Source organism: Chelonia mydas, chromosome 8 (genome assembly GCF_015237465.2).
Source record: "Chelonia mydas isolate rCheMyd1 chromosome 8, rCheMyd1.pri.v2, whole genome shotgun sequence".
Classification (NCBI taxonomy): Eukaryota; Metazoa; Chordata; order Testudines; family Cheloniidae; genus Chelonia; species Chelonia mydas.
This window is the reverse complement of record NC_057854.1, coordinates 6,992,003-7,017,639: the sequence shown is the minus strand read 5'-3', so window position 1 is coordinate 7,017,639 and position 25,637 is coordinate 6,992,003. Positions and strand designations below refer to the sequence as shown.

At 53.5% G+C, this 25,637-nt stretch overlaps 2 protein-coding genes across 5 annotated transcripts in view; one reads left to right on the top strand and one right to left on the bottom strand.

Annotated features, from left to right (window-relative positions):
• Window positions 1-8,151, top strand: part of SLC6A7 (solute carrier family 6 member 7) — a 32,344-nt gene extending 24,193 nt beyond the window's left edge. For 2 of the 3 annotated variants that reach the window (XM_007071494.3, XM_043521176.1), the window contains one exon: window positions 4,035-8,151. In XM_007071494.3, coding sequence (XP_007071556.2) covers window positions 4,035-4,244 — 210 coding nt within the window. In that variant the 3' untranslated portion in view covers window positions 4,245-8,151. The remainder of the gene's footprint in view (window positions 1-4,034) is intronic. The other variant, XR_006283370.1, reaches the window with a different exon arrangement.
• Window positions 8,152-19,059: 10,908 nt separating this feature from the next.
• CAMK2A (calcium/calmodulin dependent protein kinase II alpha) overlaps window positions 19,060-25,637 on the bottom strand; it is a 75,525-nt gene continuing 68,947 nt past the window's right edge. For both annotated transcript variants that reach the window (XM_037907427.2, XM_007071495.4), the window contains one exon: window positions 19,060-25,147. In XM_037907427.2, the coding sequence (XP_037763355.1) occupies window positions 25,144-25,147 (4 nt within the window). In that variant the 3' untranslated portion in view covers window positions 19,060-25,143. The remainder of the gene's footprint in view (window positions 25,148-25,637) is intronic.

The following is a 25,637-nucleotide window of genomic DNA, read 5'->3' as shown; positions in this document are numbered from 1 at the left end:
TTACAGGATCATAGAGACGTAGGGCTGGAAGGGACCTCAAGAGATCTAGTCCATCCCACTGGGATGAGGCAGGACCAAGTAAACCTAGACCATCCTTGACAAGTGTTTGTCCAGCCTGTTCTTAAAAACCTCCGATGGTGGAGATTCCACAACCTCCCTAGGTAACCTGTTCCAGTGCTTAACTGTCCTTGTAGCTAGAAAGCTTTTCCTAATATCTAACCTAAATCTCCCTTGCTGCAAACTAAGCTGATTGCTTATTGTTCAACCCTTGGTGGACATAAAGAACAATTGATCACCGTCCTCTACAGAACCACCATTTATAAATGTGAAGACTGTTACATGCCCCCGCAGCCTTCTCTTCTCAAGACTAAACGCACTCAACTCTTTCAACCTTTCCTCATAGATCAGGGTTTGCTAAACATCTAATTTTTGTTGCTCTCCTCTGGACTCTCTCCAATTTGTCCACATCATTTTTCAAGCGTGGCACCCAAAAGTGGATGCAGTCCTGCAGCTGAGGCCTTACCAGTGCCACACAAGGTGGGACAATTACCTCCCCGGTCTTACTTAGGACACTGCTGTTAATACAGACCTGAGGGACATTTGCCTTTTTTGCCACCACATTGTACCGTTGACATATGCAGTTTGTGACCCACTATAACCCCCAGATCCTTTTCAGCAGCACTGCTGCCTAGCCAGCTATTCCCCACTTCGGAGCTGTGCATTTGATTTTTCCTTCCTGAGTGTAGTACTTCGCCCTGGTGTTTAGCATCATATGGTGATGAACAACAAAAGGGGAAGAGACAGAAATAACAAATGCCTAACTCAGTCAGGCGAGAGGCTTCCCCACAACTGTCCAAATGCTGAGCCTTAATGGGTCCGTGCTTACAGCTCTGCTGTGTCAGATAACCATTACCCCTTGTGGCTCACTATTGCCCCAAAAGCAACCTCTCTGAGCACATGCTCCTACAAAGGGCCACGGCTGCCTTTGGAATGGGCTCAGGTAGCCAGGTTTGGCAGCAGCTTGGGTCAGTCGAGTCAGCTGTTCCTGGCCAGTGCTCTGAAGATTCTGCTATTGTAGTGTACATTTCGCAGCGTTCTCCCTCCCTCCCTCTCGACAGGAGCTACATTCTTGTTGTAGATAACACTGAGCCATAGCAACAGCCTTTCTGACTCCATTAACACACCCCAGAAGCCCACACCCTTCCTGCCTGCCCACAGGCAGAGACGGGGGGCTCTGGGCAACAAACACTCCCTAGGGAGTAGGATTAGAGCTCAGGACGCTAGTTCACTTGTGCCCTATACCAGCGTGAAGCCCAGCCGGGCTCCCAGAGGCCATTGCAAAGAGAGGCAGATACCTGCTTTCTTGAGGTTAAATGACCAAGCTGACTCCCAAAATAGCAGCATGTAAGTGGCCTTGGGAGGTCTGATTCTTTCAGCGAACTTCCTCATTCCCTGACAGAGGAAAACACACAACTGAGAGGGTTCAAGTGGCAAAGCTGCACCCAGATCCAGGCTTCTCTACTGCTTTGGCCACAAGAGAGGGATGAAGCTGGGTTCTTGCTTTGGCCCAATCTCTAATACAGACTAATAAAATAAAGGAAACTCTCTATCAGTCCCTACTTACTGCATAGCAAAGCCACAGCACCTAGGACAAATCATAGCAAATACAGCCACTTAATTTAAACCCCAACCCTTTCCCCATACACCATAAACAACTCTGCTAGCTAGCTTGCTAGACCACTGCTGGGGGTTTTATACTGAGCTGCCTTCCCATCATGCCTTGGGACAAGGCTGTCCCCACCTCTCCAGTCCTTAATGGAAGGGTGGTTCAGCCAATCCCTTCCCTCTGTGCCTGAGTGGCCCCTCCTCTTCTTGTGCAAGCAGAGGTTTCTGCTGGTCACTTGCAGCTGTGAGCTGGTGATTACTCATCAAAGCAATGGCAGTTCTGGTGGGTGGTGATTTTCCTGCACTGGACTGGTGTCTCCTGAGCCCTGCTGCTCTCATCACACAGATGTGAGGAGAATAGTGGGAAGCTGCTTCTCAGGGGGTAGCCCCTCCTCCTCCTTGCACCCCCTGCCCAGTGCTTCTGCCCCCAAAGCCTTTCACCCTGCTGATTAGTCCTCAGGTGCATCAGGTCACAACCTGACAGGAAGAGTGCAGCAGCTCAGACCTCTGAGCTGCCCAGCTGAGCAGCCCTTTGAGATGCAGGTCTGGAGGGGGAGGGAGTGTGTCTCCCCCTCCCCGGGCCACTGCTGCAGGACTTGGGCAGACAGGCGGCCTGTGTGGGTGGCTCCTGGGAGTGCCTTTACCCCTGGGAGGGCCAATGAGCAGTGAGCAAAGTGCCCGATGCATTAATCCAAACACACAGCAGCCCCAGGCAGCAGGGCCTGAGTCCGCTGGCTCCTGGCACGCAGCATCATTCACTGCTCGGGGAATGCTTCAATACAGGGACGACGTTCCCTTTTTCTTCTGCAGCCGGTCTGTCCCTGGGGAATCTCCGCAGGCGCCCTTAGGCCTGACTGCGCCCAGGGAGTCTCCCAGCGTCCAGCGACAGTGCAGGGCACCGATGCAGATGGCACTAGCGTTCCCTGGCAATTCACCATTCTCCGGGCCAGGTGACACAGAAATGGCAGTGCTGGGTTAGTGCTGCACTGGCACTAGTGAGCCAGGGGGACTGTCCAAGGAGAGGCCCAGCCACTGGGAACAGGGCTCAGAGCAGCAGCAAATCCTTGTCCACACACAAGCGCTGGCTGGGGCACCCTTAGAGCTTCAATTGCTCCATCCAGACTCAATTACAGCTCCCCCTATGGGCTGCTAGAGATGGTCTGGACAGGTGCCCCGTGTAATTACAGTACCCCCTGTAGGCTGGCTAGAGATGGTGTGGTGCCCCATGTGATTACAGTGCCCCCTATGGGCTGGCTAGAGATGGTGTGGTGCCCCATGTGATTACAGTGCCCCCTATGGGCTGGCTAGAGATGGTGTGGTGCCCCATGTGATTACAGTGCCCCCTATGGGCTGGCTAGAGATGGTCTGGGGCCCCATGTGGTTACAGCGCCCCCCTTGGGCTGGCTAGAGATGGTGTGGTGCCCCATGTGATTACAGTGCCCCCTATGGGCTGGCTAGAGATGGTCTGGGGCCCCATGTGATTACAGCGCCCCCCTTGGGCTGGGCTAGAGATGGTCTGGTGCCCCATGTGATTACAGCGCCCCCCTTGGGCTGGCTAGAGATGGTGTGGTGCCCCATGTGATTACAGTGCCCCCTATGGGCTGGCTAGAGATGGTGTGGTGCCCCATGTGATTACAGTGCCCCCTATGGGCTGGCTAGAGATGGTGTGGTGCCCCATGTGGTTACAGCGCCCCCTTGGGCTGGCTAGAGATGGTGTGGTGCCCCATGTGATTACAGTGCCCCCTATGGGCTGGCTAGAGATGGTCTGGACAGGTGCCCCATGTAATTACAGTACCCCCTGTAGGCTGGCTAGAGATGGTGTGGTGCCCCATGTGATTACAGCGCCCCCCTTGGGCTGGCTAGAGATGGTGTGGTGCCCCATGTGATTACAGCGCCCCCCTTGGGCTGGCTAGAGATGGTCTGGACACGTGCCCCATGTAATTACAGTACCCCCTGTAGGCTGGCTAGAGATGGTCTGGGGCCCCATGTGATTACAGTGCCCCCTATGGGCTGGCTAGAGATGGTGTGGTGCCCCATGTGATTACAGTGCCCCCTATGGGCTGGCTAGAGATGGTCTGGGGCCCCATGTGGTTACAGCGCCCCTCTTGGGCTGGCTAGAGATTGTGTGGTGCCCCATGTGATTACAGTGCCCCCTATGGGCCGGCTAGAGATGGTCTGGGGTCCCATGGGATTACAGTCCCCGTCGGTTCTGATGCCCTGACAGTAGCTATGGAGTGATCTAGTCCAAAGCATTGGATGCTGGGGCATTGTCTGAAGCGCTCACCTGGTGATCTGTCACCATTACTGAGCCTTAGTGCCTAGCGGGTGCTTCTGTAACACTGCTGTTCATCTCCTGATTTCAACCACAGAGAATCCAGCAAGCCAGCCGGCCAGCCATGGACTGGGGCCCTTCTCTGGAGGAGAACAGAACCGGCATGTACGTGGCTACCCTGGCCGGCAGCCAGTCCCCCAAACCCTTGATGGTCCACATGAGGAAATACGGGGGAATCACCAGCTATGAGAACACAGCCATCGAGGTGGACAGGGAGATCGAGGAGGAAGAGGAGTCTATGATGTGAGGAGGCCACGAACCCGGTGGGGAGCAGAGAATGGGGGACTGCACCCCTGAACTTGCACAGTTGCACTTAGGCACTTCGGGCCAGTTAACAGGCCTTTCTAGAGGCAGCTGCGAGCTGCTGACCTTCCAGCATCCCACGGGATGCTCTGGCCTCTCCAGGAGAACGCTGCTGAGAATTCCAGTGTTGCTGAGATTTTTGTTCAGTGTGGCAAGCTGTGTAATGAATGTGTGTGTTAGCTCTCCAGTGTCTGGGACCAGCTGCCTGCACCCTACCCTGCTCCAGGCCCAACCCACCCTGCCTGGGTGCCCTCCGCCCAGAGTTATGACTCATTGACCCCTGTGTAAAGACTGCGACATGCACCCACTTTGCACTCCTTTTGCACAGGCATCAGTGAGCAAGGCAGTGGAGAACAAGGCTAGTAGTTGTTGGTGGTGTTTGTTGTTGCTAAGCCTGTTTAACTCCAATGACGCACGGACGTTGTGGAGAAAGGATGTCTTTGTTAACCCCACCCTGTCAGTGGAGGGGTATGAGTGCCTGTGTGTCCCACCCTTTCTGGGGTCCTCCAGCAACACCAGGTCCTCACGGTGCCTGTGGGTCCCACCCTTTCTGGGGTCCTCCAGCAACACCAGGTCCTCACGGTGCCCGTGGGTCCCACCCCTTCTGGGGTCCTCCAGCAACACCAGGTCCTCACGGTGCCCATGCGTCCCACCCCTTCTGGGGTCCTCCAGCAACACCAGGTCCTCACTGTGCCCGTGCGTCCCACCCCTTCTGGGGTCCTCCAGCAACACCAGGTCCTCACGGTGCCCATGCGTCCCACCCCTTCTGGGGTCCTCCAGCAACACCAGGTCCTCACTGTGCCCGTGCGTCCCACCCCTTCTGGGGTCCTCCAGCAACACCAGGTCCTCATGGTGCCTGTGTGTCCCGCCCCTGCTGGGGTCCTCCAGCAAAACCAGGTCCTCATGGTGCCCGTGTGTTCCGCCCCTGCTGGGGTCCTCCAGCAACACCAGTCCTCATGGTGCCCGTGTGTCCCGCCCCTACTGGGAGCCTCCAGCAACACCAGGGAAGACCAGAGTGGCCATTCCTGGTAAATAAGTCTAGGGAAAAGAAACCCCATGTTATAAAACAAACCAACCCGCCCCCGGACAGGCCTTTCTGTGCACGACAGAGAAAGGTAAACCCTGGTCCTGGGATAAATCAATCCTTTGCAGGTTGCTCTTAAGAGGTGCCATTTGCACTCTGGGCCCCTGTTCACACAGCTGAATTCAGAACCTCGGGGTGAGGCTGCGTCAGGTTAACCCCTCCGTGGACTGCAGCTGGTGGTGGGGCAGAGCCTCTGGCTGTGGCTGTCCCTCCCCTATTCCCGCCCAGGGTGGAGCAGAGTGGGGGCTGGGAGGGGGCGATGTCTAATCTCGGCAGTGCCCCCCCAGTCACAAGCCCTGGGAGCAGAGTGCAGGACGGGGGGGGGGGGCACTTGGCGTGTGTTTTTTCCATGTTTGCAATGCAAAGGGGTCGGCCGACTCGCCCCTGAGCGAAGACTGCAGCAGGACCAGCCACGCGCTCTCTGGCACCGGTGGTCCGTTGTGCTGCAGGGCTTGTGCTGCGCTGACTAGCCCGTGAATTATGAATGAGGAGCTATTGGAAGTGTTACTAAAATAACTTCACAGAAAGGAATGGAAAAAACCTCTCTGCATGGGCTCTTTGCAAGATCCCACTCGCTGGGCACAGAGACCCCATGCTGAGGGGCTGCCTCCAGAGTCTTCTCCAGGCAGGGACAGAAATCCAGTCTCACTTCTTCTCCTCCAGTGCCAGAGTCCACTCAAGGGGGGCACGGATCACGGATCACCTTCCCTTGTAGTCCCTGTTATTGAAGTTTGGGGGGAGGGTGCCCCTTATCTCACATGGTAATAGGAAAATCCTGGACTGGCAGTCATTGCTTGCATGACATGGAGTAAAGTTCCAGGAACGTCCTGACTTGTCAAAGTCTCCAGGAAGTCCTCTCCCCACATGGCCTGTTACAATTTCTACACTAGGGTGATCAGATAGCAAGTGTGAAAAATTGGGATGGGGGTGGAGGGTGACAGGCAGCTACATAAAACAAAGCCCTGAATATCGGGACTGTCCCTATAAAATCAGGTCTTCTGCTCACCCTATGCTACACACAGCTCTCCACACCTTCCTCCCCCCGCAGTCTGAGGGTATGTCTACCTGTGCACTGTGGGTACATCGACACAGCAAAAATCAGTCAATCAATCTGTGGCAGGGAGTCTCCGAGCTCGATCAACTGACTGGGGCTTGCAGGGCTCATGCTGCGGAGGTCAAAGAGCAGTGTAGACATTCGGGTTCAGGCTGAAGCCCGGGATATGAGACCCTCCCCTGCTGCCAGGTTTCACAGCCCAGGTTCCAGCCCAAGCCTGAGCATCTACACTGCTATGTTTAGCCCACAGCTTGAACCCTGCATCAGTTGACCTAGGCTCTTTGTTGTGTAGACATAACCTAAGCCTGGGCTCTGACTCAGGTTTGAGCCCAAGTCCCACTTCTGTCCACACACAAATCAGTCTGACCTGGATCCTAGAACCCTGCTAGGGGAGTGGGTCAGAGTCTGCCATCTGCTGTGACGTGGGTCCAAGCCCTGGCAATTTGCAGCGTGGCTGCAGGTCAAGCCGCAGACCCAAGTCAGAAGGTCTGCGTAGCGCAGCATGGAAGAATTTGCATGGCTGTGAGACCCGGGTCCAGCAGCTGTGAACCCAGGTTGACAATGCAGTGTGGACGCTCAAGTGCAGGCTTGGAAACACTGAGTCCACAAGCCCAGGTCCACGGTGCAGTGCGGGGATATCCGCACTCGAGCTGGGGCTGCAATCCCATGTCAGCGCAATCAGAGCTTGTGCACTAAAAACAGCAATGAGCTGCGGTGGGAGGGGGTAGCTGCCCCCCAATAGGTCCCGAGGGCCTCCCACGGGTTTGTACTTGAAGCTGCTAGGCCTTCCTGCTGCTGCGGTTACGTAGTGCTGTTAGCACACTAGCTTGATCAGAGCTAGCGTGGGTCCGTCCCTCTGCGCCAGACTTCGCCCGTCCTGCTCCAGCGTAGCCAGGGCGTCAATGATTCTGGGTCATGTGATTTCCAACTTTGAAAGCCCGCCCCGCAGGGTCCTGGCAGCCGCTGTGTGTTTGTGCGTCTGTGCGTCAGCAGCTCAGCTCCTGCCGGTGCTGTTGTGTATGGAGGGTGCAGGGCATCCTCTTTTAAGGAGCAGCAGTTCAATACCTAAGCTGCCCCCGTGGTGGTTTGTAGTGTACCCCGTGTTCGCCTACTGTGACGTGTGTTCTCGAGTATCCGTGTGTTGTTGGTGTAACATTGCAAACAAATGAAGATCCACCCTTCTGTGTGTGCTGTTTTCACTGCACACTGGGCTTGAAATGGGCTGGTTCCGGGCAGCTCCCCAGCTCACTCGCTCTTGCGTTATTAACGCACCAGTTGTGTAGTGGCTAGACGCCACCTTGTGGGGGAGGAGGGTTATTTCCACTTCGAGCTGAGCAGTGGTTCAGACACAGCATTGAAGGGCCCAAACTTCTCCCTTAACCTGAGCTCAAACCCGAACACAGGCTCCAAACCTACCGGTTCCTTCCTAGAGGCCAGGGAGCCCAGTGCATCATCTCCCAAAACCACCCAGAGATCTGCCCCATGGAGGGTCTTGGGCTGCTGTTTTTCATATTCATGATCCTCTGCACAGCCAGTTGTGTAGACGCTGAGTACGTCTACACAGGGATGAAAAACCCATGGGAGACACACCCTTAGAGACCAGAAGCAGACACACCAACGTACCACCAGTAAGGTTGTGCTTGGGGGTTCTTCCAGCTGGGAAGCTCGCAAAGCTGGACTTCTTCCTCGACACCCTGATTTCCACGGCTGTATTTGAGACGGAGCAGGGCCAAATCCTGGCCCCAAACACCTCTGAACCCAGGGCTGAATTTTGCAAATGGCCCTTTATCATTACAGTGGGCTCAGCCAAGCCCCAGGTCCCAACGACCCCCACATGGGCTTAAAGTCTCCGTCTGGACCTGGATTTTATGGTTTGAGCCTGTCTCCAGCTCCAATAGCTCAGCTCCATGTGTGTATCCAAATTGAACCTCCCCACTTCCTGAGGGCTACTGCATCCCCTGGAGGCCAGGGCAATCTGGACTGGGGTTTGAAGGGCTGTGTGTTCCCGAGGTTTATCCTGGACTGGATTGGGTTTGATTGTAGATGGCTTTCATGGGTAAACAAAGTTTTGTGGTACCATGTGCTTAGTGCTAAATGCAATCTCTAGCACTGGTGGCCTTACAAGTCACCATGTTGTGGGCAGCTACTCTACCCCACTGGACATGCAGTGGCCATGCTGACCAAAGCCCTGCAGACTTCCCGCCTGGGATCTTTGCCCTGAAGAAGATAAATACACAAGAAGCAACCCCTGCACTCCAGGCTCCTGGCTGGGGAGCCGGCCCAGAAAGGGAAAGTGCTCTCTGAGTGGCTGTGCCATATTTTGCTCACGCACAACAGCCCGCTCCCAGGATGCCAGCAGAGAGTCCTGTGAACCAAGGAGCAGGATGGTGGCCCTTCCTCAGCGAGGCCAGGCCTGCCCTGCAGTCCTCTCTCATCTCAGTTCCTTTCTGCGCTGAAGACTGGGAAGAGACAGACAACCCTCTCCCGGCCACCCACCCGTGCGCTGCCCAGGGACAGCATATAACTGACCCCGGCATCTCCTGGGGTCCCTTCTGCATCTCCCACATGCCGCTCCCTTCCTCAGTGCCACAGCGAATGTGTATTGGCGTGGCCATGGCCATGGGTGCGCACACAGGGGGACGGGGACAATGAGTGTAAATACTGTTACGATGAAATAAAGCTCTTGCCTCCCTCTGGAGTCCCAGGTATCCCAGCACCTGCGGCTGGCAGCGATCGAGCCCCGAGCGGTTGGGAGCGAGACATTCCCGCGCTGGCTGGCTGCTCGTCCTGCGTGTGCGCACGAGGCTGGGTTAATGGTGGGCACTCGAGAGAGACGCAGCTATTCCCCACTCGGAGCACTGCTTTTCCCCTTTATGACTGGTGCCTAATGGAGGTGACGCTGCTAATTGTTTCCCCTGTCAATATGCCATCTCCCTCAGCTCAGAGCCCAGGGAAGGGCTCGAATGGCTCTTGCTATCCTGTCTAACAGCTCCCTCCGCCTGCCCCAGTGAATGCGGAACGCCATACTGAGGACAGCTGGGAACTGTTCTACCCCAGAGCACCCCGATGTCCTGCGCTGCCTTCTCCGCCCCTCCAGCAACAGTCAGCACCTGGTGCCCAGAGCGAGCGACTCAGGGGAGGGTGGCTCAGTGTCAGGGCCACCCTGCCCCACTTTCCACTGGGTCACCATTTGCTTTCCTCGTGCGTCTAGCCTTCCACACTTACTCCATCTGACTCACTTTCACAATCCTCCTCTCGGTGCCCAGAGACTGAGGGGCCCCAGCAGTGAGGGTCTTCCCTTCGCCTCCCTGCCTAATCCCGGCACGGCTGCTGCAGCTCAGACACCGAGCCGGAGAGGGGCAGCATTGGGTGCCAGCACAGGGCCCCAGGCTAGCTAGGTAGGCTTTGGTCAGACACAAGTTGTGGGGCTCAACACTGGGGAAACTGGGTGAAATTCTATCCTGTGGATATACAGGAGGCCAGGCTACATGAGCTAATTCTCATTATTTGGGTTACCAAAAGACCTAAGAGCACCAGTCACGGATCAGGACCCCGTCGTGCTAGGCGCTGTACAACACAGAACAAAAAGACGGGCCCTGCCCTGAGGTGCTGGCAATCTAGGCATAAGCTTGGTCCTTTCTGGCCTTAAACTCTAGAAATCTATGAATTGCCACTGAGCTGACTGGGGATTTGAGGGGGTTCAGCCCCTCCCAGGATCAGGTCCCCAGCATGCAGCTCCCAGCCCTGGAGACTAAAATAGCTTTAGCTCCGGTGTGGCTCTGGATGGTATTTCTCCCATTTCCTCTCCATGCAGACAGCCGGTATCCTCACTGCCTATGCTCTGCTCCAACAATACCGCGATTACTCCTGCTCCCCTGGCCTTCCTTTCCCTGAGGCAGCTAGAGAACCAGGCTGCGTTCACACGGACTGCTTCATGGCACATGGCAAATCTGCAGCATCTCGGGCAAAGGAAATGGATGCTTCCTAGCCAGCTGCCTGTGTGACACAGTTGCTGGCAACCTGGCCTAGCAATGCCTGGATTCTGGGCTCAGGCCCAAGGCAATGCAGTAACAGAGGGCGCTGTGAGACTAGCGATGCTGTTCTTCCAAAGAGAGCGGGACATTTGCTTAGACCAGGGGTCGGCAACCTGCGGCACACGAGCCAATATTTACTGGCACGCTGCTGCCAGCTGGGGTCCTGGCTGCCGGCTCCACTCAGCCCGCTGCCGGCCTGAGTGAATGGAACGCCAGGCCGGCAGTGGCTGAGCAGGGCCGGCGGCCGGGACCCCGGCTGGCAGGAGCTGGCGGACGGAACCCCAGACCAGAGGCCGCCTGCTCAGCCCGCTGACGGTCTGGGGTTCCGGCCGCCAGCCCCTTGCCAGCCGGGGTCCCGGCCATCGGCCCCACTCAGCCTGCTAATGGCCTGGGATACCAGCCGCCAGCCACACTCACCTCGCTGCCGGTCTGGGGTTCTGTCCGCCACCCTGCTCAGCCCACTGATGGTCTGGGGTTCCGGCCACCAGCCCCTTGCCAGACAGGGTCCTGGCCATCGGCCCTGCTCATCCTGCTAACGGCCTGGGATACCAGCCACCAGCCACGCTCACCTCGCTGCCGATCTGGGGTTCTGTCTGCCACCCTGCTCAGCTCGCTGACGGTCTGGGGTTCTGTCCGCCAGCCCCTTGCCAGCCGGGGTCCCGGCCATTGGCCTCGTTCAGCCTGCTAACGGCCTGGGATACCAGCCGCCGGCCATGCTCACCTCGCTGCCAGTCTGGGGTTCTGTCCGCCACCCTGCTCAGCTCGTTCGTGGTCTGGGGTTCCGGCCGCCAGCCCCTTGCCAGCCGGGGTCGCGGCCATCGGACCCGCTCAGCCTCCTAACGGCCTGTGATACCAGCCGCCAGCCCTGCTCACCTCTCTGCCGGTCTGGGGTTCCAGCCATCCGGCCCCCTGCCAGCCAGGGTCCTGGCCGTGGGCCACTCAGCCCCCTGCCAGTCTAGGGTTCTGTTGGGGGCCCCTGTAAATGTAAAATTTATTACTGGCATGTGAAACCTTACATTAATGAAGACTTGGCACGCCACTTCTCAAAGGTTGCCGACCCTTGGCTTAGACTGTCGGCTCTTTGGGGCAGGGACCGTTGTTTTGTTCTGGGTTTGTACAGCACCCCGCGCACCGGGGTCCTGCTCTGTGTCGGGGCTGCGGGTTGCTATGGTAACGGACACAAGCGGGGATAAGATAGCATTACATTGAAATAAGAATTCAATCATCTCCTTGCTGCATTGATGGGCCTCCCGGAGGGAACTACAGACACTGGCACTGTCCTGTCTGCGCTGAGGCAGACCCTGGTGTTCTTGTCAGGAGTCCCCCGGCTCTAGCTGAGCTGTCGCTGTGCCCACCCTGGCTGCTGCCTGCATAGTCGCTGCCCAGCCAGCGCCTGCCTCCTCCCTGTGACATGGACTGGGCTCCCTGCAGCGTGACCCCTGCCTCATGGCCGGCTGGAGGACAGCATCCACTTGAAATCACAGGCTCCAGGCACCGGTGGGAGGTGCACCAGGGCCAAGCCCGCCGGCTGGTGCGCTGGAAGAGGGCTGTGAACGCGGAGGGTGAGGGGCCCGAGGAATAACTCCCTCAGATGACCGCGGCCTATTTAGCGTTTTAGGTTGCGGGGGGGAGCGGCGCAGAGATTTCACCTACTCCGCTCTAAGGGGCACTGAATTGTGGGGCGTGGTCTCCCCAAAGACAGAGCATCCCCCCTCCTGCCTGATGCAGCTTGTGCCCTGGAAGAGAGACGGATGCCTATATTTTGTGCATGAGCAACCCCCTCCTTTACCGTACCTCCCCTCCCCCTGCCCAGGGGCGCTCCAGCACCAGCGGAGTTAATCATTAGCGGCCCACCATAAAGGGATGGGTTATGGAAAGTTCCGTTTCTGGCAGGGCCTAGGAAGGGGGATGCAATAAAGATTTACGGCTGCAGCCAACGACGCGCTCTGACCTTGACACTGTTTACCCAAAAGGAGGCGTCAGCGTGCAGCTTTATTGCCCCGGCCCCCCCCCCACCATTGGGCGAGGGCGAGGGCACCCAGGAGTGGATTGGGTAGAGGAGAAAGAGACCGAGAGCTGATTGGCTAACAGCGAGGGAACTAAGTAACGGGGCGAGGGCTGATTGGCCGGGGGAGTTGGCGGTTAGGGCAGCAAAGCAGGGAGTTGAACCGATTCGTTGGCCAGCTGGGGTGTGTTTGCTGGCAGAACCAGTGCAGCGAGCTCGGGAGGGGTGGGGGGTGCAGGGCAGGCTGTGGGTCACGCAAGGAGTCACACACTGGGGAGGTGGCCTCTTGCCAGCAGAGACAGGCTCACACTGCTCATTCCCACCCAAGACGGGCTGCACCCATTGCCCTACCCCCACTCTGCTAGGGACAGGTGGGGTTCTTCAGGGATGGGAAAGGCTTGCTGCTGGCTGACTTCCACGGTTGGTGAGGTTTGATTCCCATGGGAATAGGGTGGCGATGTCCTGGATTGAGCAAACACTTCCCCCTTGCAAAGGATGAGGCTACAAAACATTTACCCAGAGCCAGCCTCACATGTCAATTAAATATACATCACTGTTCCTCTTGGGGGTGGAGGGGAGAAAGCAAATACAACATGCCGACAGCCTGCCCCGCGGCTCACACCCTCCTGTTATTTATAGCTCCAACCCAGGCATTGGTGTGACTCTGAGATCGTTTCACACCCACACATGGCTACCCACACGCCATTAACATGGGGAGCTGGACACCCAATTCGAGACCTGGGGTCCAAATCGCATAGACAGCTTTGAACATCTCAGCCCCCAAACCCACCTGACTGCAGCACCTCTGAAAATCAGGCCCCAGATGTCGCCAGTTGGGCCCCCAGAACCAGAGGCACCCAAAATTACGCTCACTTTTGAACATTCTGCCCCTCGTTGACTCAGGAATAGAGCCCAGGTCTCTGTGTCCTGATGCCCAGGCCTCTGCTTTAGGCACAAGATGACCCTTCCCTCCTAACACGCACCTTACCCCACAAACAGGCCTCTCACAGCACACCTTTCAGCAGGGAGGTCCCATTCCCTGTGGGGCAACTTGCCAAGGACCATCTAGCTCCAAGTCTCACACACAGGCACTCCCTTATCTCTGTTTGGCTTCTGGTTACAGAAGGAGGCAGCCATCAGGAATCGGAGATGGATGAGACAGAGCAGGGGAAGAAGCTCTGGCAGGTACAGACAGCTGGGTAGAGTGGAGGATAGGAGCCCAAAACGAGTAACGTGTGGATGTCCAACGTGGTACACTTTAAAGGGATCTAAGTTTCGGAAGTGCTGAGCACACAGAAAGTGTCTCAAGTCGGGCACCCAAAATCATGACTCCGCTTTGAAAAGCTTGCCCAGGGTGTCTTTGGGGAAGCTCCTCTAGCTGAATTTGCACTGGGGTCCGTTTCACCTGGGGAAGCTGGTTGGTGGTGAGAACAAGCTGCTGAAGTTCAGTTCTGCATTTTGCACAGCTGTGAATTTGGAACATTTGGGTCTGAGTTTGGGCTGCAGCAGGTGCAATTTTTAAACGTGTGACTTTTTTCAGTTGCAGTGATGCACAGGTGAAAACAGCAGCGTGATGCTAACGAACTCTCTGCTTGCCTCTGGAGATCAGTGAGTTACTTAGCCATCTGACTACTTCTGTTTGCAACCACGTTTCGTGGCATGAGCACAGACGCAGCCAGAATTACTGGTGGGAGCAAAACTGACCCTGGAATAGCAGAGGTGGGGAACAATCCAGGGTAATAAGACAACTTCAATGACGCTGCAAGTTTGCCAATAATGAAAGAAGCTGAGTTGGTTATTGTTGCAAGGAAGAAAGCAAATCACTACCCAGCAGGCCAGAATTACAGACCAGGTGGAGAGCATTGCACTGGGCTTTGCTCTTTATTTCTAGCAGCCAGCATAAGTCCTGAGTCCCCAGGGAACTGGCTTATTCACATTTAGTTTTCAGAGTGCAGAACAAGCCCTGTCAAGTTCTGTGACACGTGGCAAGTTCTGATCCAGTGTGTTGTCCTGATTGAAGTGCAAGAAAAAGAAAACACTTGACTTGATGGCATTTGAAAAGCTAAGTGGACGGTGATTGCAGCTCCCCTGAGTCGGAGGCTCTTATTTACAACAGCGGGTTTGGACTCTGTGGGAGCGCAGGCTTAAATCCTGGCAGGGCTGGCCCAGCCTCTGTCCCTGTGAGACATGCACAGTGGGATGGGACAGTTAACTGGGCGTGGGTCTCTCAGGTGAGGCCTCTCTTCTGCTCCTTCCGGGTACTAAAAATCCCTTGGCAATTTCCTTAAGAATAGGGGGTTTGCCCCTGTGTCCTGAGCTGGGCCAAATTGTCACCCCCACTTTCCATTTGCAACCCATTCTTGTGCTGGTCAGCTACCACGCTATACTCCAGAGGTGGCTGCATTTCAGTGATGCCACATGCAGTTGATAAAATGCTTTAGGATATTATAATAATTATTTCTGATCCTGGCCAGTAACCTCTGCACAGCAGGATTCTGGGGTAACACTTCTCCCCAGACTGCAAGGCCTCTGGCTCTGTACAGGGCCAGCACTGCAAGCACCACAGAGTGGGAGCTCTTTTTCTCCCCAGGGGCCCTTAACACCTTGTTGCAAACAGGCTGGTCCGGAGTGTCTTGGCAAAGCCAGCCCTGCTGACGCTGTCATTCCCCCATGAGACAGGAAACGAGAACCTCTTGGCTAAGCGTCCTCACGCTCTGGATAAAGAGGCCAAGCAAATTTAAATCCAAACCATGCATCTGTGGGAGACCAGAGCTTCTGATGGCTCCAGCTGCCCGCTGTGGAGCGCCACACGGATGAAGGTCTATGTCCAATGGAAAATAAGTTCACTTTCGACGGAGGAGCTGATGGAGGGAAGTCTCCGTGAGCTACTGAGCGAGTCAGCCCAATTCATGGTTTCCAAAGGTATCAGCCCTGTCCTGATTGGCTCCTATCCCAAAAGCCCTATTGAGAAACATTCCCTCCATTAAAAGAAAAGGAGGACTTGTGGCACCTTAGAGACTAACCAATTTATTTGAGCATGAGCTTTCGTGAGCTACAGCTCACTTCATCGGAAGCTTATGCTCAAATAAATTGGTTAGTCTCTAAGGTGCCACAAGTCCTCCTTTTCTTTTTGCGAATACAGACTAACACGGCTGCTACTCTGATTCCCTCCGTTCTCCATCTTCACACACTTTACCTGGGTGAACTAGGCAGCTGCGCAGATAGTGGTCTTTCACCGCCCCCTGGCAGACAGACTGTGGTATTGCAAGCACGGGCTGTGAGTAGCCATAATATAAGGAAGATGACACTGGGTCACTGCCAGCCTGACTGCACATGGCCTCCTGGTCCCAGGAGTGCTAGACCTAGGGGTGCTGGGGGTTCAGCAGCTCCCCTGGCTTGAAGTGGTTTCCATCATATGCAAGGTTTACAGTTTGGTTCAATGGCTCTCAGCACCCCCCACTATTGTTCCAATGCCACTGTCTGGTCCTGTCTTGTATCCCTCTCACCAGTTCAGATCCCCTGATCAGGGGACCTGCAGTCATTCCTGCACAGGGATTTTAAATGCTGTTCCTGCAGCTTTTCCTGGCTGTGATGTTATATTATAGCACACTGCAGCACTACCCTACTCCCTGCTCTGCCAGATGGATGCAGGTCTAGACCACTCTGAGATACGCACCTATGCCCTGGCTCTCACCCTGGCCTAAGGGCAGCATGTCGTGCATACAGAGGAGCCCCCCAGGGCAAACTCCACATTCCCCATGTTGGATTGCAGACATGATAGGCTGAACCCCGCCAGTCAGCCTCTGTTCAGCTGCCTTTGGCAGAGCAGTCAAAGGCCAAGGAACTTACACAAATCTCCCAGCAGCTAAAACACCCTGTGCATCACTGGGGTCCAGCTGGCCAGCAGAGCTCAGATTCTTGTTAAAATCTTGAGTAGCAGACAGAAATCCCCTGGCCTCGTCTGTGCTGAGGCTGCCAGCTCTCATGTGGGCACCCAGCCGCTAAGGACTGAAGTTCTGCCAGCTCATAATGACTTTCTGTCACTACCGATCCAGGGCAGATTGGCTCTAATGATCTAGATGTGGGAGCCTCCCTAGCTCATTCTGGGAATCCTGAGCCATCTACTCCTCCTAGGGAAAGTGTCAATAAAAACTACCACGCCCTCCCACCACGTTTTCTGCAAGGGCAGGTGCAGCTCCACCAGAGGGGTGAAGGCAGCAGGAAAGATGCAGCCCCAGCTATAGGCATTCACAGAGGAAGCAGTAGTGGGCACTGGGGCTGTACTAAGGACAGGGCAGCTCCAGCAGGCATAGAGTTGGGAAGTCCCTTGCTGCTCACTCTAAGGGAAATCAATCAGACGGAGTCCAACATCGGCTGGAGGCTTGTGTGCATCTGCCCTGCAGCCCAGAGATAATCCTTGTACCTCTTGGAAGGCTGAAGATGTTTGACGGGGTCTCTTTGAGGGACACAACTTGCCACCAGTTTTTATCTTTAAAGCCCTACTTTGTGATGCCTGCTTATCAGATCAGGAGCTCCTTACCTGGCCGACACTGGAAAATACAGTGAAACCTGCCTTAGCCATCCATCTCCTCTAGGCAACTCCTGGTCTGAAGGGATGATTTTAAAGTAGCCCCCAGGTTTATCAATGCACCTGCCCCTGAAGACCAGCTCTGCTAGGTGACTGTTTTTTCTTGGCTTGATGGATGGTAGCTTAAGACAGAGTTGACTTAAAGGGACACCATCAGCATGAGCGTTGCATTTCACTCTGAAAACGTTGTCCCTGTTAATTATGACTAGCACCTAAGGAGACTATTGCTGAAAGAAATTAGTGTGTGTGTGGGGAGGGAGAACGGGGAAGGATTCTCTATTCTGGTTTACTTTGCAGATAGTCAGGTTCAGTATTTCTCTCTGCGTTACAGAGATGGGCAAAGTACAAACCCTGAGATGGAGGCACTTAACAGGGGGAAAACGGACCAGAGCCCGGAGTCAGCAAAGCACTTAAGCACATACGTAACTTTACCTTAAAAGTGAGCATTTGCTTAAATGCTTGGCTGAATCGGGGCCCCATTGAAAAAAACTCAATAGCTTTGTCAGTATCACCAGGGAGAAGAAAAACCCTTTGGAACAATTTTATTTTAGGAGGAAATCGTCACAGCCAGTGGTGTTTAAAGAGAGGGGAATAAAGTCAGTCTCCCATAAATAAATATTTTGCAGCAGATCGCCTCTCTTCCAGTTACCATCCCGAAGAAGAAATAAACAAAAGGAGAGCGAGTCACACTTAAGTTGTGGGCCATCAACTTCCTTTTTGTTCTCTGCTTGTACAGCACCTAGCGCAGCATTTCTCAAACACGGACACTGTGGCTGCATGCGGCCACCAGGGAAAGTAGCGCCCCCTCCCTCTCCCTGTTGCTCCTGGATGCACCACCTTGGTGGGTTGCTGTGGCCACGAGCAGGGGTTAGGCCCTGCCCCCAGCTGGAGTCCGCTGGGGCACAACGCCATAGGAGCAGGCAGTGGGTGAGTTCCCCACCTTCCCAGAGGTGGTGGGGCTCAGGCTTTGGACTTCAGCGCTGGGGTGGGGGGGCAGCAGGCTCTGGCCGTGGGGCTCTGGGCTCCGGCTCCGTGACGGCAGGCCCCAGGCTCCAGCCACACGGCTTTGGGCCCTGTCCCTGGGCCCTGTCCTCCGGCCATGGGGCTTCAGGGTCCAGCCCCCTGCTGCCTCCCCCAGCCGCCCACCGCCTTCTCCCCTGACCTCCACTGCCTCCCCCTACCCTCCATTCAGCCCTTAATTTGTTCCCAGGCTTGCCAGGGCTGAGTAAGTCTGTTGTGAAAAGTGATATTAACAAACATACAAGTATCACTTTTCACAACGGACTTGCTAGCTAGCAATAAATAAATGACCATGATTTGGACATGTCTATATGCATATTTATTTGGTTTTCCTAAAGCTAATTAAATATTTTAGGGAAAAGCGTAATGGAGACTTTGTCTATGAGTGAGACGCCTAGCCTAGCGGGTCTGGTAATACAAATAAAAAATAATAAAGATCCCTTCTCTCTCCCCTCTAACCTCAATTCCCGTCTCAACCCTTTGGACTCCATGAAACAGACAGACGAAGTAGCAGATCGTCTGAGTCACTGCGGGAGAAATCATCACTTTCCATGCTCAGAAGTTTGTAGCTATTTATTGCACTTGAAACACCAAGAATAAAACTGACAATTCCCCTCCCCCCCGCACCCCAAGTCCCCCAAAAATATAGCATAAAATTTGAGCAGTGATCATTCTGTTCACAGCCACAGGTTCAAAAAAACTGTAACAAAGAATCCAACACGGAAACGCCGCTTTACAGATCGGATTCACTTACAAAAGATACCACAAGTCTTAGAGTCCAACCACACTGAGTTACAATCAGGAGAGGACACACCGCAGCCTCTCGCTGGGGTTTTCATTTGTTACATTAAAAAGCTCCCCCCTTTTTTTTTTATTATTTTGTTTTTTGCAGTCGTGTGAAATAAATACTTCCATAGAGATTTCCTGTATGTATATATCTATATATATCTATATATATCTCATTATAGTTTTTAAACCACTGTTAACATTTTCCCTGCTTGTTCCAAAAATGTTTCAAAAGCCCTAAAATTGTGCAACAGTTAGAAAAAAGTAACAACAATCCAAAAGAAACAAGTCAATAAACAACACCCCGCTTCCCCGGAACCCCACCCTCCCTCACCGGTGTCACGGTTACAAAAAGGGTGGATGGTTCACAGCCGTGCGAGAATTGAGGAGAAGGAAGGAAGCTCAGCCGAGGGAGGGGAGCCAGGTGGGTCTACAGGGAAGGGCTGTGACCACCTGGGTCCCCTACGGCACTGAATGGGAATGGGGACAGACAGCAGGCCCTTCTTTCCAGGCTCCATCCATGGCCAGGAAGGTGTTTTTGTTACACTTTATATTAAGGTTCCCTGTATCAATAGACTATAAAGCGTTAAAAGATGTTTTAATACATGGTTCATCAATTGTAGAATCCAACAGGTAGCTTTTAAGCATCTATAACCTCTTCTGAGGAAGTGCCTACAACCTTCTATGGCATTTATTGCTCATGTCTGTGATGCTTGTGCTGTCTGCGGTCATTTGTTAACCCTCTATGAACAGTTTGTAAAGATGCGACCACTTATTCTTTGCATTTCACCACTGCTGTTGTGTCTGTGAAGGGTTAATTGGGGCTCACACCAAGAGTGCTTACCTTCTGGGGATCCTGGCAAATCTCCTCCCACTGATCCCCAGCCAGGCAATCTGGGGGTGGGCCCAAAGCTACTGGAATGTAGGCATATACCTCCAAACAAAGAACTTCCTGAAAACCCAGCTGAGCGTGCCCAAGGGAATATGCCCCCAACACGGCCATGAACACCAACAGGTGTATTTCTCTGGGCTAGAAACAAGGGTTAAATATGCTCCTGGGATGTCTGCAGGAGCTAATTGCGTGATCTTCTGCAACTCTGCTGTTCTCAGGGGAAAGCTACTCCTGGGGCACATGACTACATCAGGATTGTCTTAAAGACACAATGTCACCATCCTCCACAGGCACTGTGGTCATGGTGCCCCACTGCAAACATTAGATATAGCGTTACCTCTATCTTCAACACCTGATCAAAGAGAATTTGCACCAGCTGGACTTCCACAGCACCATTGCAGAGCCATCCCGGAAACACCAGGATGGGCCGCCACCCTATGCCTGTTGCTTGCTGACCTGTCCAGCTCCCTAGTGAAGCTACACTAGGTGATGGTCATGGTGGGTTTGGGATCAGGAACTGGTTCTTTGCTCATCATATTGGGCAGAGTGATTGTCTTCTGCTGTAGAAAAGAGAGCCTGAAATGTCCTCCCAACAACCTACAGGGTAAATTACCAGAGAGGCGACTTTTTAACCATGTAGGTCCCCATAGACCACAGAACCTTCATGCATGAGGCTCACAGGGGTTTAATGCAGGCCATTTTCTTTCAGTGATGTGGCAAGATGCAAACCTAAGCTGCTCCAAAGACATCAGAAGACGTGATAACATTAGCGCTGCTTATGGACAGGCCGGTTTACGGTGGACTGTGACGTGATACCATCACTGCATTGGTCTTGTAACCGAAATCGATGGGATGGTGTCGTGTTACAGCCTGCAGGACAGGTCTCAGGGGATCAGGTGTTTTCCACCCCTCAGAGCATAGCTATCCACAGACAGTGCGGCAATGGGGGTAGGAGGGGGCTAAAGTTGCCTGTCTCTTTCCAGGCTGAGGGAAACAGCAACAGCAAGGACATAAGAGATGCTACCGCAGACAGGCTGGCAGCTTCCCGAGACTCAGAAGGGAATTGCCACCACCACCTCCTCCAGCCTACAAAGCAGAAACCACAGCAGCAAATCCTGTCACCACAGCTGTTGCTTGTGGTCTCCTGTGACAGACAGGGGAAGTAGGAGGATAATGGAGTGTGCCTTGGCCCCGAGGACTGGGCTACTGGGGGAGAGACGGTGCCCTTTGTTCTGGAAGCCAAAGAAGAGCCAGTCTGCTGTGATGGAGGGTGCTTTGTCTCGGAGGAATTGGAGAGTTTGGGGAAGACCCAGGAATCCACGACCTGACCAGGGATAAAGGAATTTTGATATGGCTGCTAAAGGAAGGCGGCAGCTTAGTACTGTGCCAATGCTTACTCAGACAAAGACCAGCACGGAGACCTATTCTAGGTGTCTGGGCCAAGCTGGGGATGGAGACCGGGGCACAAAACCAATCCATTTGTGCTAGCAGGGCCCTAAAGTGCGGGTGCTAAAAGCAGACGTGGTGGGCAGGATGCGAAAGGCTGGAGCGCCTCTTCCTTGTCAGGATTCTCCTTTCCTGGGAGACGAAAAAGAGCCAAAGCCCCAGCCTCTGCAGGGAAACGGCTTCACTTGGAAATGCTCAGGTGGCTCATTATTATTACTAAAGTCCCGTGGGTGTTGTATGGCATCCATCCAGCCCAGGACTGACGATGAGCCTTCCCCTGAGAAAGAGGTCCATGGGGAAACAGTCTGAGTAGGGGCCATGCACTTCTAAGAAGTCAGGCCATAACCATGCTGGAAGCAAAGCCAAACTGGGTGCAGAAATAGGTGGGGCCTAGATGGGTGTGGCTGTTCAGCCCTAGCAGCAGAGGTGAGTGTTACCATGGCACCCAATCAGCTTCCTCCCTTCAAAGGAGGCTCTCATCTAGTGAAAGGAGAACATTTCTGCACAAAAGTCAACGTTCTTCTGAGCTCCTCTCCACATTCTCAAAGGTATTTGTGTTCTAAGCCCGGCCTCCGGCACCCCCTCCCCCAAGGATGACCAGAGAGCAAGTATGAAAAATCAGGACATTTTTTGTGGGAGAGGGGATGGGTGTAGTTGCGTATATAAGACAAAGCCCGTAATATCAGGAAGTCTGGTCACCCTACCTCCCCGTCTGTCCAGTCCAGCCGCCCTTTACAGTCAGAACTCACCATGGGTGCAGCTCCACCATCAGTCGCAAAGGTAGAAGCTATATGTGCAGGATGGACTCAAACTACAGCCCCCGCTGGTGGATTTCCACTGGGGGCAGATTACGACGATGGAACTTGATAGGACAGCCGCAGCCTTCATGGCTGCTCCTGCAATTAAATCACAATCTGGGCCGCGCCCCGGGAATGTTCACAACATCCAAAATACTGCCGATGCCCAGATGGCATGGTGATTAATAGGTGGATGAGACACCTCATCAGAGTTGGCTTCACAGTAGGTTCTAGAGGAGCATAGTAAGCTGTGAAAGAGCCAACGCCCTCATTTAGACACAAATAGCTTTGGCACTAAGCAAACACAGGAATTAAAAAACGTTGTGAAAAAGCAACCCTAAAGGCTGATCCTCTCCACAGCATGAGAGTGCCTGTTTAAGAGAAGATTCTGGGCCAGATTCTCAGCCGGCGTAAATCAGTGTCACTCCCTTGTAAATCAGTATAGGTCCATTGAGTTTCATGGAGAGACACTGATTTCCATCAGCAGAGAATCTGGCTGATATGTCCCTAAAAAGGCACATTCAACGCCCATTCCGCACAATGAGCTCACAATGGGGTCAGTGGAATCTCACAGAACATGCCTCCTGAAGCTTGTTAAATGCCCCGGCTGCTTGGATTTCTTCCCCTCAGGTCCAACGAGAAAATATTTTCACACTTTGCAAACATGGCTGTGTTTCAGCAGGCGGTCGTCCTGCTTTGATGGTGAGCTAAGCACTTGAAACCACGGAAAAGGCAAAATACACCATTTAGAATTTACATTGAGAATACACTGGTTTTTTTTGTCCAAAACAAGCATTTTTGTTTGTTTGTTTCTAAATACACGCACCGTCTATAAAGTTAAACGTCATGCAAATGAAGAAAGTGCAGTTAGAAAGTCCCCGGCAACGCAAGTGCACTGCAGTAACCTCACATCAAAGAGTAAAGAAGTTGCAGTTGGAAAAAAGAGAACAGGAAATGGAAGGATTACCAAAAAATAACCAGATCACACCTCTCATACCTCTACCAAAAATAGACATCTTGCCAGCCCCTCCCGATGTCATGAGACTGACATAACGGTGGCGCCGGAAGAACCACTGGATGGTTGTTTATCGTTCAAGAAAATGCACAGGCTCAGAAATGACCCATGCCTGCTGTATTCCTGCCAGCTGGCTCAGATGTCCCTTGGAGATGACCACTCTCCCTGCAGAACCTGCAACTTCAGTCCAGGGATGCCTCACTGTCCAGTTGTCTCCATTCAAATGGGCACTTCTGACATTCAGACATTTCCATTGCAAATAGAAACGACCACGAGTCCCATGTGTCTTAAGGGGCCTAGCGTGGTTCATAGGAAAACCAGCTATGGACCTTTCCCCACCCTGCCTTCTTGGGGCCACCTTCACTATGACCATCGCTTTGTTGCCAAGCCACTCCCACACGTAAACAAAACAAAAACAACCTCCCCAAAATCCAACAACTCCCAAAAAATTCCCCACCCCCCCCAAAAACGTTCAATATTTCTAGTTATTACATAAAGATCCATTTCAGCAAATACTCAAAATCAATTTACGAAATACACGGTAGGTTTCTTTTTCCTATAAAAAGGCATGCGCTCAAAGTAGAAGAGATAGCTAAAGGCTTGTTTGTTTCTTCGAAGCATAATCAGATTCCTCAAAGTTTTATTACTAAAGTTTACATTCGCCATCTTTGCTGGAAGGTATCGTGTGGTCGGTTTATTTTTCTCTCTCAAATGAACAGCCGGCTCTATTTCCTTAAGCACCAGTGTTGTCAATTCTGTGAATTTCCTGAAGCTGATTAATGGGGAAGGGTTTTGGTTCCTGGTTTTGGGTGGCCTTTAAAAATGAAGAGAAAATTGAGTCTTGGGGGGCAGATTGGAAGAGGATTGTGGGGGGCAAAGGGTAGATTCAACACTAGATGTTTGGAGCTGGTCTCTTAAATTGGCCGAGGGTAAAGAAGACCACCTGCAAGGTGTTGGATGATGGCAGGTTGCCTAAGAGTGAAACAGTTCCTATCACTGAGTCAGGAATGGATAAATAATGCTTGCGGAAGAAGAGCCAGCTACCACACCCAACCTCTAATCCTGGCTATGACTGCCCTCTGCACAGAGAGCTGCTCTCTCAACTTTAGTTGCACTTGGATACCTTATTGTGCCGATAAAGCACTTGAAATTGTTTTCTTAATCTCTCACTCTCTTTTCCCAGCATCTCTAAGCCCCGCTCCAAAGGGAGAAGGGAGAAAGAAAGGAAAATGTTCACATTTGACCAGCATGGTCAAAATTAGCATGAGAACTCCCTGGGCCATGCATACGATCCTGCCCAGTCCAGTGAGTTCGCATGCTAATTGCCCACCCAGCCGTTTCTAGAAAGAGAAACAAAGGATATATTTTACTCACCCATCACAATAAAACCCTACTCGCCCTAGAGTAGCAAGTGAGTAGGATATTGAAAGAGTTTAAGCAGATGTCCTTCAGCTGTCGCTGCAAAGAACTGGGAGGGCAGGAGCCCTGAGGGGGAGTGGTGTGGGGAACATGCCAAGGTCAAGGGCATCAGATCGGGTACCTAGACACCAATAAGGCAAAACCCATTGGTGCTGAGAGGACGTGGCCACAGACCTTGGTCAGCCCAAAGTAGCTTGACACTCCCCTCATGCTCCACCCTTTTGCCTTGGTCCCCAGAGACTCCCAGGCAGAGGTGAAGATGGAGGTGGAATAGGAGTCCTACCCCGTCCTATGAGAAATGCACTGAGCCGTGAGGGAGGATGCGTGGAGATCTGAGAGTTCTGGTGAGGCAGCGGGTGGAGGTCTTCGCCTCAGACACATTCTGTGTGTTGGCCACTTGTTTTTAATTGTCTTACCGCAGATGGTTTCATGCAGAAGCAGTGGGAGCTGCGCACGGGCCCCTGACAGCGCTTGCTGTGCCCAAAGGTGACAGTATGGGGGGAGAGAGAGAGAGAAGTCAATTCGAAGCTCGTTTGGGCCTTGTTGTCCTTTGTTTGTTTTTGGTGAGGAGCCAGGTGGGCAGGAGGAATTCCAGCAAGAGCCAAGCAGTAGACCCAGCAGCCAAGTTCTATAGGTGAAGGATGGGGGTGGGTATTCCCTTCGCAGTGAGGCAGTGACAAACCTGGCCCGAGCGGCCAACGTTTCAGCTGGAAAACACAAGTCGGGGGGGGGGAAGACTTTTCATTCCATTTGTCCTTCTGAAGGGCCTCTTGGGCACGTCTCTTGTGTCTGCCTGTGCCCTCCCCTTCCGCAGGAGCTAACCAGCAACCCTCTGCAGATCAGTCACCTAACCTGTGTTTGATTTTTCCTGCAGCCGTACACTGGGCCACATTGACTCCGATTTTGCTAACTGAGAATCTAGCCCATGCACATGATCAGGAAGGGACACAGTGCCTGCATCTCCCAGCAGAGAGAGGACATGAGACACTTGACTGCAGTGGGAGTTTGCAGGGGCCAGGCACCATCAGGATCGGGCCCTAAGGCTCGTGACTGGGTCACGCACAGAATCCAGACAGAATTTCATCCCACTTCCAAGCTGGATTTTCCTCCTCCTTCCCTCCCTCCCCCCAGATGCCCCCGCTCCAATGCAGAATGGATCTAGCAGGCAGAAGCCACAAGCTGGATGTGGAAAAAGAG